Genomic DNA, 17,765 nt, shown 5'->3' with positions numbered 1-17,765 from the left:
GTCGTGCGAGCTCACCAACAGGATCAATCTGAAGAAAATTCTCGAGTAGCTATGACGGTGTTTACTGTTTTACTGAGCTGTAGATCGCCCTCTATCTACAATCTGGTCCTTTCTGTGCACAAGAGTCTTTTTCTAAAGGTAGACGCTTGATAGAGCATAAGAGAAAGCCAATGAGAAAAAGGAATAAAGAAGAAGAACAAGAATGAAGAAAAGGAGGAGAAGAAGAAGACGATCAGAAGAGGATGAGGAAGAGAAGGCTGGTTACCAGTTGCCGCTACTCAGTCAAGAATTTACAAGCCACCATGTTCATCCTTTATTAGTGCCATTCGCTTTGCATCTAAAATCCTCCCGTCTACGTACTATACAACCACCCTATGTATTTACATTTTCACTCTGGGCTACGTTCTAAGTATATTCCGTTATAGCTATCATTTCATGAATCCTTCGTACCATTTTTCCTATAAAATTTACCAAATTCACAAATATGCTGATTCTGCCAAGTCAAGAATATCATTTGTTGATGATAAGTATTCTGGAGAAGAGAAAAATGAATCAACATTTGTTGGATTATTTTTTTTCTTCTTCCTAAATTATGTTAATTACCTGTTATTTATGATAACGATTATTTTATTTAGTTGTTTGCCTTTTTAATTAAGAATACCAACAGTTGCTAATCAGAAAATATTCCTCATAATGAACTTTGTGAAAATGAATAAGAATTTATAATCATTTGATTTTAAATGAATATTTGATGTTGATATATTATTATGATAAATGAATAAATGATTTAATAATAACATGTTATCATGTGTTTTAATGGATTGATTAAAAATGCAAAAAAATTTATTCAAAATGATAGTATTTGATAAAAATATTTCAAACACAATTATTCAAGTAAAGGAAAGAAGGATGTGTCAGCTATTTTCCACTAAAAAATTCTCTAGTAAATTGAATCTCTCTCGCCCTTCTTTTTCTTCTTTTTAATCTTTTTCTTTTTCTCCTTGTTCTTTTTCTTCTTCCTATCCTCCCTTCGTCTCGTACTTGACTCCTTTTTTTGACCTTTTTTTTTAGCTTTCATACCTTCAGGTTACGCGCGTTGCTTGGTCGTCGCTGCTGTGATGAGACGAGACCGACCCTCAGGGCCTTCGTGGAAACGGCCAACTCTCTGCACGGGGCATTTGAAAAAAATTCCACGCTCTCTTGCACGATCAGAGAGAAGATCGCATGTGATTGGTAATTATACAAATTAGTGTCTGCCAAGGAAGCGTGCGCAAGTGTATCATTACAAACACTACCACTGTTGATTGTGAATCTTGACCGTAACGCATTGTAAAAAAGACGAACAAATTTAACAAATCAACAGATTTTTTTTTTTAATTCCTATTGTAATATTTTAAACAAAAAAAAATAGACAACTGAAGATCAACCGAAATTTCCCATTGACCATTTTTGTCCATTAAATCAAAATGCAATCTAAAAAAATGATCTTATTGAATTGAATGAAACCTCAGAAGCTGATGAATATAAAATTTACGTAAATTCAAGTCAATTCTCTTGAAGAAGCCAAGATGAAGAAGAAGAAGAAGGAAGAAGAAGTAGAAGATCGGTACAAGATCACGCGAGGGAATCACTTGATGGAACCTAACGTCTTTAAATTTCTTTCTAATTTTGATTCAATGTATTCCTCGTGAAATTTGAATTACATTATCATATAATAAAGTGCAGCATCTACTTACATGTGCTTCTAATTTCTCTCCACTTATCGAGACAAGAGTAACCGAGTCTCATGGTTATTATTTAAATGAAAGAATACTAAATGGAGATGATCGGTATTTTGATATATAAAGAGTTGTAGTAGCAGTCAACTTACAGTGACAGTTCCGGGTTGTGTATATTTCGGACAGGCGTGTCTCACTAATGAGACTCGTTTTATGCTAATCGCTCGCGTGTTCGCGCATCAGTCCCGCTCTAGCTCATGAATGTTATCGTTGCTCTTCATCAACTCCAGGTTGCCAGGACCGCGAGGTGCGATTGAGCCATCGTTGCGACCCTTTCCGATACAGCACGAACGTGCAACTTGTTCTTCTATTCATTCTGGCCCACTATTTTCATCTCTACACTTGACACGCTAAGAATTTAACCACATTCCACAGATAATACGCCAAATTACTGTTATAAAATTCTCCAACTTGTTTTATGAGAATGCGTTGCGAGTTATTCATTTATATTCATATCCGTTATGAGTGAAATTATTATTAATGAGGTTAATTTGAACTAGGTGTGAGCTGTCTCCACTCTTTTGCGGTCATGGGAATAGCTTAATAGATTTTTGTTTTTATTTTAAAATTAACAATAAAATTTATTTATTTTAAAAAAATCATGTTAATAATAATGCATGTACAACATAACGTGAATGATAACAGGATCATGGCAGGATAGATACAGAATTATTTTATTATTATTTTATTTAAGAGTATTATAATCCAACGGTATTCTTTTTTCACTTCTTAAATACATTTAGAAATGAAATAGTTGATTTAAAATAATGGTGCTTATCAAATTACTAAGTTATTTATAATATTATTATATTAAACGGGTCAGAAATTTTTTTAATATTTAATTGTCCATGAAGTAGAAAAAAAATGATTTCGAGGATATTTAAATTGATTTTACTTCAAGGAAAAAAATTATTTTAATATTACGTCATTAATCAAATTAATTTTTTTTTTTTTGAATAAAAAATTTTTGTTACAAAAAATTGTTGTCGAAGTATTTATTTTTATTAAATGCTATAATCATTTTATCATATCAGACATTTCTAACAGATCAAGGATTCTTTGATATATATTTAATTATCCATAAAAGAAAATACACAAATAAATTAAAAATTTTTTTTTCTTTAATATTTATCAAAGAATTTATTGTCAATTACATTCATCAAGTCAATAACAAATATTTTTATTAAAATATTGAAGCTAAAAAATAAACACTTAAAAATTATTAGCTTTTCTCAATTACAAAACAATTTTTCATCAACAAATACTATTTTTTTTCCCAATAAAACCATAATTGATTTAATAATAGATTAAACTGATAAATAAATACATTAACGTCTAAAAGCAGTAATCAGCAATCGTTTTTTTTTTACCCACATATTAACTCTCATTAATTTGTTTTTGCACATACTTCAATTATGGTATTACAAAATACTTTTAGTAAGTAAGTGAGTAAGTGATATCACTTTATAAAACGCGTCACAACACACCTGTTTTAACGCTGTAAATTGTGCGTCACATTCAATGATCGATGCGACATTTACACGTGGCCTGTAGCAAATCGAATCCGCTTGTAAGCAATTAATTATCCCGCTGCTAAGACAATCGACACGACTAACGATCGAGTTGTGTAAAAATAAAAAAATAATAAAAAAAATTTATCTAACAAGATTTACCTCGTAATTATCGATTTAGTGTCTTTCAATGTGACTAATCGAATAAATCTAAACAATTTTTCGTTATTCTACATTTCAGATTTGGAGATAAAAATTACAGATAAATACCACAGCTACTTATGTCAGACGTTTAAATAACCATTTGTATGTAATACTCGACACTAAACGTACAGTTCTCTCTTCATTTACACTCAACGTATAATGTATTGTTGACATAAAACAAATTAGAGAAAAAAAAAATTTATTTTAATAAATACAATAGAACAAAAAATATAAATCCATGTACAACTACTTGTAGTGTCCTGAGTTATATTTCATTCAACATGAAAATAAGGTCATAGATGCTACGTCTCGAGGGATCATAGGTCGAGGCAAGAACAAGAAAGACTTGATGACGTCATACCCACCTGAAGGAGGATCTAGGATCGTAAATTGCTTCATGGTCATGTATTGCTTAGTTTTAAATCAATGGACCAACAATATTTGGTCATAATACTCGTCACGATGACAATCGCTTCCAAGTCAACTGGAGGCCAGCTGCAAGAACGTTTGAATACCTTCAACTCTTTACTATCATTCCTATGCTATTGTACTTCTTCACTAATATTATCTATCCTCAACTGACATGCCTATGACTTAACTGTTATCTTATTCATTACTTCACGATAAACAAAGGTTATACTTTATTAAATATAACTGATTGATCATTCAGGTTTGGAAAAAAATATATTAACTCTAACGGAACAGTGATTTTAATTATTTTTCAAGAATCTAACTGCTTAGCTTTGATGGGTGAAAATAGAATATTCTAAATTCAAGTTATTAACTGGGAATAAGTTTCAATCAATTACAGAGAATTTGCATTAAGTAAATTATTTAATTACGTAGTATATTTATTGGAATTATTTTTAAAATGCTAATAAATGGTAATTTTCAGTGAAATTATTAAAGTGCATTAGATAGACTTTATTTGAATCGTAGTGAACTGCGACCAGTAATTCATGATATCTATGAAAATGAAAAAAATCAAGTATTAGTAATTCAGAAAATTGCTAGTTTTATTGTTAGACAGTTTTCATTAATTCATAATTACTATTTTATTGGTTTGTAAAAGAGTTAAACATGTGTGACAACATTATTTAGTATTTAATACTTGATATTATTTTATTAAGATAATTGTTCAAATAAATTATCTTTTTTAAACTTCATTCAAGGCTTTGAAAATAAATTAATTGTTATTTTCAAAAAGAATTTTTGAATGATTAATAACAAGTTTTTGGTTGACAAAAATGTCATATAAGTAATGGAATGCTGATTAAAAATTACAAGAATTGTTTTTATAAAGAAACTGTTATATTATTATTGAATAATTCACATTAAACGGTAAATAATATTTAATCAAGCATCAACTAAATGAAGACTATTGTGTTAGACTGGACAAAGTTCCCACGTTTCATTACAACTTTTTCATTCACTAATTTACTGATGTAACTGTCAAATAATTCTTCCTCTTTACAATTTATTTCAAAAATTTTCTTATAATTTAATAATGTTTATAGCGTCGATAGAAAATTAACTGTCACGAAATTTCCAATAAATTTTAATTCTCCTATTTATTTTGTCTTCAAAGTAATTGTTGATTTTATTATTAAACAAATTTATCGATCATTGAATTTTATTTTATGAAGCATGAAAAAAAATATTTTGTAACTATAAATTATTGATTTCCGTATTTTACTAAAATATTATCATCAATTAAAAACACTAACAAAATAATTTATACAATAATTAAACATAATAAAATACAATTATAAAATATCTTTGAATGGATGTTTTTTTATATTCAATGAAAAACTATTATTTCTGACTAAACATCTCTACTTATTAGCTTTGTTAAATTATTTTTATGGATGATTAAAAAATTTCTTAGAATAATTGAAATTCAAAAACCTGTTGGAATTGAATCCTGTTGATTTATCAACCTAAATCATAATTATTTTTTTTCTTGCAATATTATCATTTATTTTATAATTTTGTTGATAATGATATATTATTTAATTATTCTAAAAGTATCAAATTAGTCATCCTTAGAATAATACGCAATAAAATAATCGTTAATTACAAATCAATTAATATTATTCTTAAATGTTTCTAAATAAGGAATGTATTAAAATAAAATAAATTTTCTTACTGTAAAATTAAAAATAAATTTTTTTTTATTGTATCTATACAAAGTGTATGCGTAATCAATTATATCCATTCATTTTTTGTTCAATTTATTACTACTAGCTAACATCCTAGATGCCTTTTTTCAGTAAAAGATTTCGCAACAACGAAACATCAGAGCCATCACATCATCAACACGTCATTAATTTATGAATATTATTTTTATCTTCCACAACATTATCATGAACAAGTACTGGTCAATAATACTACTAGAGATTGTAATTGCGACAACGTTTTAACATGATTAATAAAATGTGTATTCATTAAATGTTCATCTACAAGCACATAAAAAACATTTTAATTAGGATTTTAAAGAAGAAGAAAAGGAAGAATGAAAAGAAGAATCTTATGAAGAAGAGAAGCTTCACAAAATTCACCAACGTTTCAAGATCAAGTTAAAAGTAATAAAAAAAGTATAAAAATAAATTGAGAAGAAATTTAGTGAGGTTGATGATAAAAAATTGATGACGATGCTGCAAGCATATGAAAGAGCATCCATAGCTTTTACGTAAAATAATTTAATTGGATCATAATTGACTGCGGGTTGTAAGCTCAAAATTTGATCTTTCAGCCGAAGGATCTCACAATGTTGAATAGAAAAAAAAATATTCTTAGGAGATACCGGTAATAAAAAGTGTAAAAGAGTAAAATGTAGCGGGACCAATTGCCAGGCGCACGAAGAGTATCAAGGCGAGAATTAGCATTCTCTGTATGCGATTTACTGAGGTATTTCGATAAGTTGAAGGAGACGTGTCGTCGGGCGTGCTCGGTAAGTGAATTTGCATCGGGTAGAAGAGACGCGAAAAAGAAGCAAAAAACGAATGGCAAAAAAGCGAGTCAGTAACACGGTGAGAAGAATGCAGCTCTTTTTTCCGCGTCTGAGTTACGGAGAGTGACAACACGGAAATCGTAGCAACAGTGCGTGATGAGAAACCAAATGGACATCATTTTTCTACGAGACCGATTATAGAATAAATTTAATATTCAATCGATTCTCATTCACCACAAATTTGTATTGGCACTTTAAGACGTGATGATGCGCATTCTAGTACTTGATACACGTTTACGTTGGATCAGCAAGAAAAGCTGATGGAGATTATCACAAGATAGTTTAGCCTCAAGCCAGACTACAGAAAAGTAGGATAAAAGCAGAATAGAAGTGGGACCTTGACTAACTTGCACGTCTCTGGTTTGGCTTATTGGTTTGTAACGGGGTGGATGATACGTTATTATGTTATGTGGTACATGGGAAGCAGAGTCTGAGGTGAATCGCCTAAGAGATTTTCCAATAACGACGCCAGAGACTCTCGTGCCAGGGTATTTGCATGATAGACGGTAGTAGGCCGTAGGTGAAATGACCGCCAGTCAACGGCTATGAGAGCGAATGTATGGGTTAGCTAAACCAACCTCATACGGCTTTGCTATATAGAAGACTCAGCGACCCCGAGAACTGCCTGACCCACATTCTTCTAGTGTCAAACTCCCAACAATATCCGCACTTTGATCCTCACACACCCTTGTAACCTACCTCAACGTTTTTCAAACTAACTCAATAATTCAAGCCTATACCCATCAGCTACAAAAAACCCTCGATAAAGACTTGATAAATTGATGACTTTCAAGGAAATGAGTGGCACTTAGAGCTACTTTACAATATTATCCAGGCTTTGGTACTAGTTTAACTCTACACGTATTCTTTTAGCATTCATCAAAAAAAATTTTATTTAATTAAAATTGAATTTTTAATTCTACTTAAAACTTAAGTCAAGAAAAAAATATTATTATATTTAAAGAAATGAGAGTTTAAGAGGTTTTTTAAAGCGTTATTAAACATCATAATACATTATAATGATGAAAATGATAACTACGTAAAGTTTTAATATTAAACATTAGCTCGACTGTAATTACTGTTGCAATGTCTTCTACAATGTAGTATCCACATAATTAACATCATAATGCAGAAAATGTAGTATAGTTATCATAATTAACCACTTTTATTTTCTTGTAAATAAATTTTCTCAAATTCGTAGATTTTTTACGTCTATTTATTTTTAAAACTTTTTAAAAAAGTTTCATTAAACTTAGCTTTCAATTAAACTTTCATTACTAATAGATACATCATATGAAAAATACAAATTTTCTTTTATTTGATGGCAATATTGTATGATTTGAATATTATTTTTAAAAAAATTTCATACGAAAAAAGTAACATGATCATAGCAACAAGTTAAAAATTTTAAAAAAGGTGGTATGAAATTTCATCCAGTAACCTATTTCTTCTTAAAGTTGATCCACGAGGATCCGAGAATCCTAAAGACTTGAGCAAGAATGAGTGCAGTATATTCACAGGTTGGTACAGAAAGAATATTATTTAAAGGTCACGAAACGGCTCTATAGGAGGTGCGATGTTGCTTCTTTTGGTCTTTTATATTATGTATGTACATGGCTTAGAAAGCTTAGTTGATTCTCGTAGCCCCGTGCTGAAGATTCCGCACGTTCAGGTTGTCGTCACACGCATGGCTGCAGCTCGTGAGAACTGTACTCGTGCGTTGCTTGAGGAGCATCGGCAGAAAACAAGGGCTGTTTATGTGATGTCTATAGATGTCTGTAGACCATTCTATATATACGATATTGGCGCCACTAACTTGGCGCTGTGCCTCCATCGCAGCCCAATAATTTATCAAGACTCATACCACCAATTATCCTGATGGAGTGAGTAGTAAAGTAACAAGTACAAGTAATAATAAAAATTTTTGTGATAAATTTAGAAATAATCTTCAAGAATGCTTCTACTTTCTTGTGTCTTTCGTACATACATGATTATCGTGTACAACTTTGATTCACTGGGGTATTGTTTTTCCAACAGCTACGCATACAATAGTATTGATCCAAATCTAATCTAGATATGACTTATAACCTGGGACTTATTCCAACTTGCCCTCCAGGTGATTTACTAACATCAATTCTGCTGAAAGAGTAAAAAAATGCACATTCATATTTTTTTAAAATGAAAATCTAGTTGATAAAAGGCCAACGAAAGAAAAAAAGGAAAGGCCAAGATATACATAGAAGTTTATTCCTTGAAAATAGGCGCTCTGGTCCAGACGTCTTAGTGACTTACAATCGACGACCCTATGATCTTGAACTTGCCGGCATTTGGCTTCCCCGAAAGCCCAGCACCAGACGTTGCTGAGAGGGCGTAAGATTTTTTTAGACGTTTAATTGCTACTAAGAAGCTAGTCGGTGCCTTTATATGCAACCCGATCTTGGCTGGTTTCATTAGAATATATATTCCTTGCAATTGCTTGATTGAATGATTTAGTGTGTGATGGATGACTTAGAACAAAATGGAATAGTTCATGATGGAGAGTGAAAAAAATTAGAGGAAGAGGAATTGAAGAAGAGGAAAGCTGCATATACGAGGCAACATAGTGTATAAAACAGGCGTTGCGAGGAAGGTTGAAACTAACGGTTTGTTGAGAGTTTAGTAAAAAAGTCACTAGCTTCTCCAAGAAGGGTCTTGTTGCCTCTCTTTTCCTCTTCTCCTCGATCCGACGGACTAAGAGAGTATATACCCTGTGATACTGGCCTCCTGTACATATACCTATGGCCTGCATGTACCTGCGCGCGAGAGTCCAGTATAGTCCAGTAGATTTTTCAACAGCCAAGTTGTACCTGAGATGTAACGGGGTCGCGAGTGTCAACGGGCTTTGCCACGCGATCACCGCCTCCAGCTTAGCTGCACCTATAGGGATAAGCCATCAAGCTAAAAATCGTTTAGTTGACGTAAATTAAAATCTAACTGTTTCTTACACTATCACCAATGCTATTACTGCTACTCACATAAACATTTATGTATATAGATATATAAATTAATAGATTTCAACTAATCTTCCATTAATTTTATAATAATCAATCAATTATTAACGACAATTCCTCTTTTATTTTTCATCATTTATATTTAATATATATTCAAATAGGAACACTATTTGTATAATACTTTGTCTTATCTGTTAAATCAGTATCAATCAGACTAAGCGCAGTATTGCATCATTTGATTAATCGCCAATTTTATTTATTCATTTTTTTAAATCTACTTCTAAATGAGAAAAAAAATAATTTTTTTAAAAACAAAAATCCAATCATTTCCATTTTTAATACTAATAATTATACGTTACAAATATTTTAAAATTATATAAAGATTAATTAATCAATTAATAAGTATTAATAATGTATATTTTAACATAGTAACTTCTATTTTAATACATAAAAAAATCAGTAATGCAGAAAAACATGATTGTAAAAATTTAATACATGACCCAGAGGAATGTAAATTCTCAATTCCAATAAAGATTTTATTGCACGTTAAATTATTCAGAATATTTTATTAGTAATCGATAGCCGATAGCCAATAGTTTTCTATTAAAATCTAAGTTATTAGGTCGTTGAAAAGATTTGTGAAAAAAGAATCTTCTAAAAAAATTAAAAAAATTTTCCATTTAAAATATGGGTAAAATTATTGATTATTCCTTCTGAATTCATGCATTATAACAACTGTTTGACACTTATTTTAATAATTATTCCTCTTTTATTCATCCATTTCTTCATTCACATGATTAATTATTAATTATTGTAATCAATAAACAATTATTAAACTATTTAATAATAGATAATTCGTGCATCTCATTTTGATTGAAGATTTTCTTATAAGTTTTTATTTAAAAAGTGGCAATCAATCTCTAATATATAAATTAACATTATTAGAAAAAAATTTAATGTTTTTTATTCATTAATTAAGCACTTGATTGCTAAAAGACAAAAATGTGTCGTTTTTAAAAAAAATGACTTATAATCCATTAATATTTATCTAGAAAAATTTTTAAATAATCTTTTACAACTACAATAGGAATGAATAAAATAATAACTATATAAACTTTATTCTTTTGACATTATATATTTTGATTGGACCGCCTTTACTAAATTTATTTTCATTGATTGGTCAGCATCTATTTTCTAATTAATATTTACTAACATTTATATTTTGTTAAACAACAAGTCAGTGCTTATAATTTTTTTTGAACTTTGATATTATAAGTATCGTATAAAATATTATATTGTATGAAATATGTGAAAACAACAAATAAAATATTCATCAAATACCTTGCATTTATTTATCTTGATATCATTGCCTTCTTGTTCTACACAAGAAACAGGGCGAGAAAAAGAGAGAGAGAGAGCGTCTTCACGAACCATTAACTGTTTTTTTCTCGTATTTATTCTAACTTTAATTCAATTTTATGTGAATCAATATTTATATTTGTGAATATGCAATAAGTATAAGTGATTTCTTATCATTAAAAATATGTCAAAAAATGGAGTTTTTTAAAGTAGAATATTAAACTAAAAAATCAATTAATAGAAAAAGAAAAAAACGGAAGAATGATATCTAATTATTAATCAATGCTTTTACAATAAATATATTGTATTAAAGAGTAAAAATTTTAACGATTTCATCGCAATTTAAAATATTAAATGCGATTATTTATTATGTTTACATTCAGAACCTGATCAGCAATTCATAATAGCAATCACAATCTCAATAAGTCAATTTTTTACTCATCATTATTCTTTGCCTAATTATCATAAAAACTACTTTTATCCACCAACGTCGTTTCAAAACGTTAGTTTTCACCCAAACTTGACCGTAACATTCATCACCATCTTATTCTTTGACATTCGTCATTAATGACAATACATATAAAGACCAGTTGAATAATAAAATTTTAGTGTTAACAACAGCACAATACCTCAACCGAGGCCAGCCCATTGCATAAAATCCGGCACCTCCCGCACTGGAACGTCACGAGCTAGAGCTTTGATTCTAAGGTTTCTGTCTTCAGTCAATAAAACTACATCACGCCTCAGTCGTCGTGGTTGATTTTCATCTATGTGTAATCACGAATAAATATTTTTTAATTAAAATGATTTTAAATAATGATTTTTAGTAGAAACTTTAGCTTTTAACATATACATACCAGCTACTGCTTGATCTTTATTAGATTTAGATAAGCTCAAACAAGTTGCTAAAATCCTATCATCGTTGCTGGCTAATTCATTCAACCTAATATCCTCTTCAACGGTAAATGTACTAGAAGTTAAAACAGTTCCCCGAGTAGTTAAACATCGAATTGCTGGATTTTTGCTTCTAGCAAAAGTCAAAGCTGCTTTTGCGGACTCTGCAACTCTCATCACGTGTTCTGGATTTAATGCTGCCCTCGAGTTTGGTGGACAGTCTCTTGTGTCTGCTCCTCGGGCCAGACCTTCCAGTTCATTTAATACTACAACATAAATCATTGTTGTGTTGGTTAAATAGAGTCTAAATATAAATATATACATGAATAAGATAGTCGTCTCTTGCTATTCTCCAACCCCTCTGCCAGATGTTTATTTTTGTCTTTCCTGGGGTAGATATTTCTCCTGAGAATTCCAACAAATTTTCGAGTTTTAATGAAATGGAAACGATTATTGCCAAATTTTGCTAATGTTGTGGTGAATTTGTATGCTATTGTTTCTGATAATAAATTGCGAATAAATAAATTTGCATTCATTAGTGTGTTTATACGCTCTAGAATAACTTTCCTTTATGGTATAAATTGATTTGAAGTTTAAAAGGATTCCCCGATACCACAAACTTTGAAATAAAATTGTTTTATGATCAATTCATGTATTAATACATTTTTGGAAGAATAAAATTTTAAAAATCCTGCAATAATTGTTCAATAGTTATTCAATCAGAAATAATAATATATATAAAATATGGAATACAATATCGATAAAAATTATTCATGAATATTTTATGAAGGATTATTCAATTTCATTGAATAGTTTCATTGAATTTATTATGCAAATCAATTCATATAGAGAGTAATTTAATAACTTTTTTAAAAATAAAAAATAATCAGACTAATTTTCTTTTTCATTAAAAATTTCAATGAAAAATATCTCAAGCAAAAAGAAGTGGTTCCAATGGAATGGAATATTTGATGATAAATGCATTCTTCATAGATTCAAAAGTCGACAAAAATACCGAAAAAATGATTTCAATGTTTCTCCCTGAAATACCTATTGATTTGATTATTAATAAAAAACTTGAAAATTCCAAAGTCAACCAAAGTGGCACGATTATTAATGGCTCTGGTGACCTTAATGGGCATCAGAAGTGTTTAGTATAAAAGTTGGTGCAGTTTGTTGACTACAGCAGAATCTTGGAGATTCTGGGATAGGCTGGTGAAGATTTTCAAAGGACCCGACACGAGGACACAGGGTCAAAACCCATTGGCTCTCCTCTCCCCTTTAATCTCGCGAGAGTCATCGCCTACGCCCGGTCGTGGTCAGGGGTCTGGTGGCCAATCGGCTCGCGCCTCATGCCTACACATGCATTCATGTATGAGCCGTGAGAACCTAACTGTGAACTCACCGTTGTGCAGCCCTCTCCCGTGGAATGGTGTACTCTCTTCATCCATCTCTATTCCTCTTTCGATTCGGTCTTTCTCATTCGCTGGCACAGCCAGACAGAGCGGTCAGGGGTCAAAGGGCGGCACCGGGGCCAATTTTGCATAAAAGCGCACTTTCGTTTTTCGGTCTCTCGCGGCTCCTACGATGTAATAAAACTAAATGAAGAAAGCCACAAGGAATAATAAGAATAGTGGAATATAAGCTCTGTAAATAATTGGAGTTATGTCTGCGTGTATGTAAGGAGGAGTCTTGGAACGTATAAAATCATCAACATGTGTCCTCAGGGACTATCGTCCAAAGGTTCGATTCACATTCAGACCTTGATAATACTCTTATTTATGAGTGGGTGGATTTTTATCCATGACCACTATTAATTATTGTACTGTCAAAAGCTATCAGAATTTAAACCTAATATATCTGAACGTACCCCGCTTACTTGATCTTTTTTTTTCATAAAGTAACATTTCTTTCTTTTTAACATAAACAATATCACCAATAATAAGATTTATTGAATTTTATGAAATAATATTTGTCATCACGTTAATTTATTTATTAAGACTTTTTGCCATTTCAGTTGGATTAAAATTTTTTGTAAACTATGAAAGTAAAAAGTTTGGTGATAGTTTACTCAACAAACGAATCCTGAATGAAAGCAAGTTAATTAATATTTGATGAAATGTAGTCTTGAGCTTGTAATGAATTAATTGATAACCTTGCTGAATATTCACCGTAAATGTATTTAAATGTACATACAGTAGACGATTCAAGATAGTTTATTTGCTCAGGAATTATTTAAAAATTTAAGTACGTTGCTAAGTAAAATATTTATCGTTACGGAAAACGGATTTAAAGCAAGTAGATCCGTGAGTAGATCCCGGAGCATATTATGAAGAGTCCACAAGATTTCAAAATCGAATTATGTGTCTTCAACTTCAAAAAATTCCTGAAAAAGTCTTACAGAATTTCAAGTCGTTCGTGATCGCAATTTAAAGTCTTAACGACTGTGCATTTAAAAGTATAAAAAATCAAAGTATTCACGAGCAGTTTTTTTCGCATTTTTTCAGGCGGGGAAATAGGTAGTGAACGTTAACAAAAAGGGATCGTGTCGTCGCATCTGGCGCGTATAAATCGCCAGCTCAACCGAGTGAATCTTCAACCAGACGAGTTTTTCTATTTTTTTTTCAACTATATAGACAATCCCTATGTGGTTTTCATGATGACCAATAATCGATTGCTATCTCTTTCAAGTAAATAGCCCGCATTTTGTGTTGGCGTCTCGAGAGCACTTGATGTCCTACGAATATATCCCCATGCAAACTCATCACAGACTTTACTCGTTCAATTTTCTATCTTGTACGTCTTCTGCTTCTTCCCTCTTGCAAACAGAAATCCAATCTCTCTGAAAATCATTTCAATTCAATAGCCTTCAAACTCTACAATTCACATGCATTATTAACTTGTCTATTCTATCGTTTTATTCTTTTTTTAAATTTATCACTGACGTAACTTTGGACGTAGCAATTGACAGATAGGTTAAAGACCAGGAAAACAGTCGAAAGATGTATGATAATAAGACAAATTACTCTCACGAACATGACGCAGTCATCTCAATAACGATGACTTAATGTTTCATCCAGCAAATTGATAATTTTTCAACCTAAGAAAAAAGAAAAAATAACAAATGGTGTGATGATGATGATATTAATGATGATGTCAACCTGTAGCTATAGTCAAATTGGACACAAGAGTGTTTGGTGAACGAGTAACTGCCAATTATATTTCTTAGAATGATGACCTTTTGCAAAAGGTCTATTGCATCATAGTCATCAAAGCTACAATGAGTTTGTGATTTTTAATTTTTAGCCTGACTGAGTCTACACATTTCACAATTTATTTCCTATCCAATCTACTGTGTTGTCCCCTAAATTTCGTGCCGACATTGATAAACTACCATTTCCTTCCCTAGAGACTCACTGATTCAAGAGAGAACTACTCATTTTCCAGGATATTTGGAATATGAATCAGTAGCAAATATTTGAACTTGGAAATATGGTTTTTTTATTAACTTTTTACAAATCTTTTCTATTTGATTTATTCTCATATTATTTCTAACAGATGGATTATTAAACGATCACTAAAAACTAGACGAAAAGAATTCAATTATAATAAAATAAGTATAATTGCTTTTAATTATTTTTAACTGCGTGATAAATATTAAAATAATCCTTCATAAATTTTTTGTTAGTAATTTAGTTTTTTAATAATCATTATTTGGTTGCAATAAAATGATTCGTATGTAATTGAAAGAATATATCTTTATTCATTAATTATTAAAACTTTAGAAAAAATGTTAAATATACTTCTGAAAAATAATTTAAAATGTTTTGAAGTTAATAGTGAAAAAAATGGGATACTTACCAACAAGAGGTATCATGAGAGTAAAGAGTGGTTGAGTTCCTGATGTAGCTCTCGTAATAGCCTGTAATTGTGGGAGATAATCAATGAAGCAATTGGTGTCTGGAACCAATTGACGAGGTCGCACTTCTATTTCCACTGATACTGATGACTTTTGAAGAATTTCCTGCAACAAGAATTCAAACGTAGTCCTTCTTAGATTAAGACTTTATTACAGATATAATTTATGGAATGATTTAAAATAAAGGCAAACAGATTTTTAATCAAGTAAAATTAATTTCAAGGATTATCTTAATAGCCTGAAGTAGATTAATCCATTCTATCGATTGCAACTGCGATCGTGGTCCTCCATAAATCAAAAGCTTATCCGACCACTAAGTGCACAGAAGTTGTACCTATTTCCCTCATGGTCGTTGCATCTGTTAGTCCATAGTGATTATCGTTTGAATAATTGAGTCTCTGGAAATACCAGAATCTCAGTGCCTATTTACACAAGAGTATCTACAGCAAGTTGTTTGCTGATCGTGCCGCAATTTACCTATATATTCTGATGTAAAATCATTTAAATATTTTCTTTTTTGAGGCCACAATATAAAAAAAGAATATCCTTTCAATTTGATCAGTTGATTTTTCAATATTTACTCAAGCATTGCTTTTAAATAAATGTACCTGCATTTAATTAAAAATGAACGTAAATACAACTTCTGTTCCAACGTCGAGGTGATAAACTAAATATATTTCATGATAAAAGATTTTTAATTTTTATCAATTGAAAAAATCGATTTTTCTTTAAGCTTCACTACTTATAAATCTTTATGCTATTTTCAGATTTAAATATTTTATCAATAAAACCAGACACATTATTCAGTTTAATGATAAAAGAAAGTAATCTTTTTGTTTATTATTTTCAATACAGTATGAAAATTTCATTTAATTTCCGATTGTATTTAACAACTTGCTTTGATAGAATAGATCATTCCCTTTAAAAAAAACATATTGACTTTAGTCAATGTTGGAGGTAACCACCATATTAAAGTACATAGTCCAATATTAATGTAAGCCGATGAAGATGTAAACCTTCAAAATAGAAATTTTGTTGTGACATCTGGTCTTCAATAATAATAGCGCCAACAAAAAAACCGATTAATAGTTTTTTTTTATCATTATTTACTAGAGTTTATTGAATCATCTTCAAATGTTTTGTAATAAAAAAATTCGTTTCATCATAGGTTTTTTTTATGGATAAGCTGCAATCAACTGTCAGATAATGTTTATGAATTCTAGAATCATTGAAAAAATTGTTGTTTTTCTTGAATAACTTACATCTAATATCTCATCTGTTAATATTTACTATCACACATAATAACAGTAGTAATAACAATGACAGAAGTTTGACAACACTGGAGTACAATCTTACAATAGTGCGAGGGGTAATACACAAGAGGTGACATAAGAGAAAATCCAAAGGGAGCTGTTATCGTACATTCACAGACTAGGGTGAGCTTCTATTCTCTGGAGATAGTTATTCTCAACTTGCCAGTGAAAGTTGTAATGCCAGATGAAAAGAAGAATCATCAAGAAATCATTGAAATGAAAAAAAATGAAACAATCAGCTATTGTAATATCGATTAAGAGATTTTTTCTATGATTAAAAAAAAAAAATTGCAACACATCGTGGATATTAAAATGGATAATAATTTTTTATACTGATTCACACAATTGTAAGTTGAAAAAGAGAGGGTCTTTATGAATGTCCTAACGTTTCTAATAAAAAATATTTAACATTCGAAGCGCAATAGTTGCTTTGTCATGCTTGGAATTTTAATAATCACTAGTCGATTAAATTACAGTTTGTTTTTTTAGTCATCAGCATTCCTGAGAAAATTATATCTATAATTAATCAAAACAAAATGGGACCACCTCTTTAATTATAAATATTGTATAATAAGTTCTAATACGAAAGAAGAAGAAATTCGTTAAGGGCGAAATTTAATTGCTAATTTAAGTCATAACGGTTATCTGTTTAAAAATAAAGCAATATAATAATCGACTTGCTAATGAAATATTTAAAAGTTGTTCATTCGTTGAAACAACTACAATATTAAAAATAATTGAGAGCAAGATTTGAATAACACACAATTGAAAAAAAAATATAAAT

General features: G+C 30.4%; 1 protein-coding gene across 2 annotated transcripts in view; it reads right to left on the bottom strand.

The window, feature by feature from the left end:
• Nucleotides 1–10,731: 10,731 nt before the first annotated feature.
• Nucleotides 10,732–17,765, bottom strand: part of Smg6 (Smg6 nonsense mediated mRNA decay factor) — a 35,788-nt gene continuing 28,754 nt past the window's right edge. For both annotated transcript variants that reach the window (XM_035085754.1, XM_035085755.1), the window contains 3 exons: nucleotides 15,611–15,773; nucleotides 11,713–12,015; nucleotides 10,732–11,622 (listed from right to left, as the gene is read on the bottom strand). In XM_035085754.1, coding sequence (XP_034941645.1) covers nucleotides 11,486–11,622; nucleotides 11,713–12,015; nucleotides 15,611–15,773 — 603 coding nt within the window. In that variant the 3' untranslated portion in view covers nucleotides 10,732–11,485. The remainder of the gene's footprint in view (nucleotides 11,623–11,712; nucleotides 12,016–15,610; nucleotides 15,774–17,765) is intronic.

Source organism: Chelonus insularis, unplaced genomic scaffold, assembly GCF_013357705.1.
Source record: "Chelonus insularis isolate UGA/USDA-ARS -01 unplaced genomic scaffold, ASM1335770v1 contig_3_pilon, whole genome shotgun sequence".
NCBI lineage: Eukaryota > Metazoa > Arthropoda > Insecta > Hymenoptera > Braconidae > Chelonus > Chelonus insularis.
Note: the sequence above shows the minus strand (reverse complement) of the source record. Positions and strands in the feature narration are given on the sequence as shown.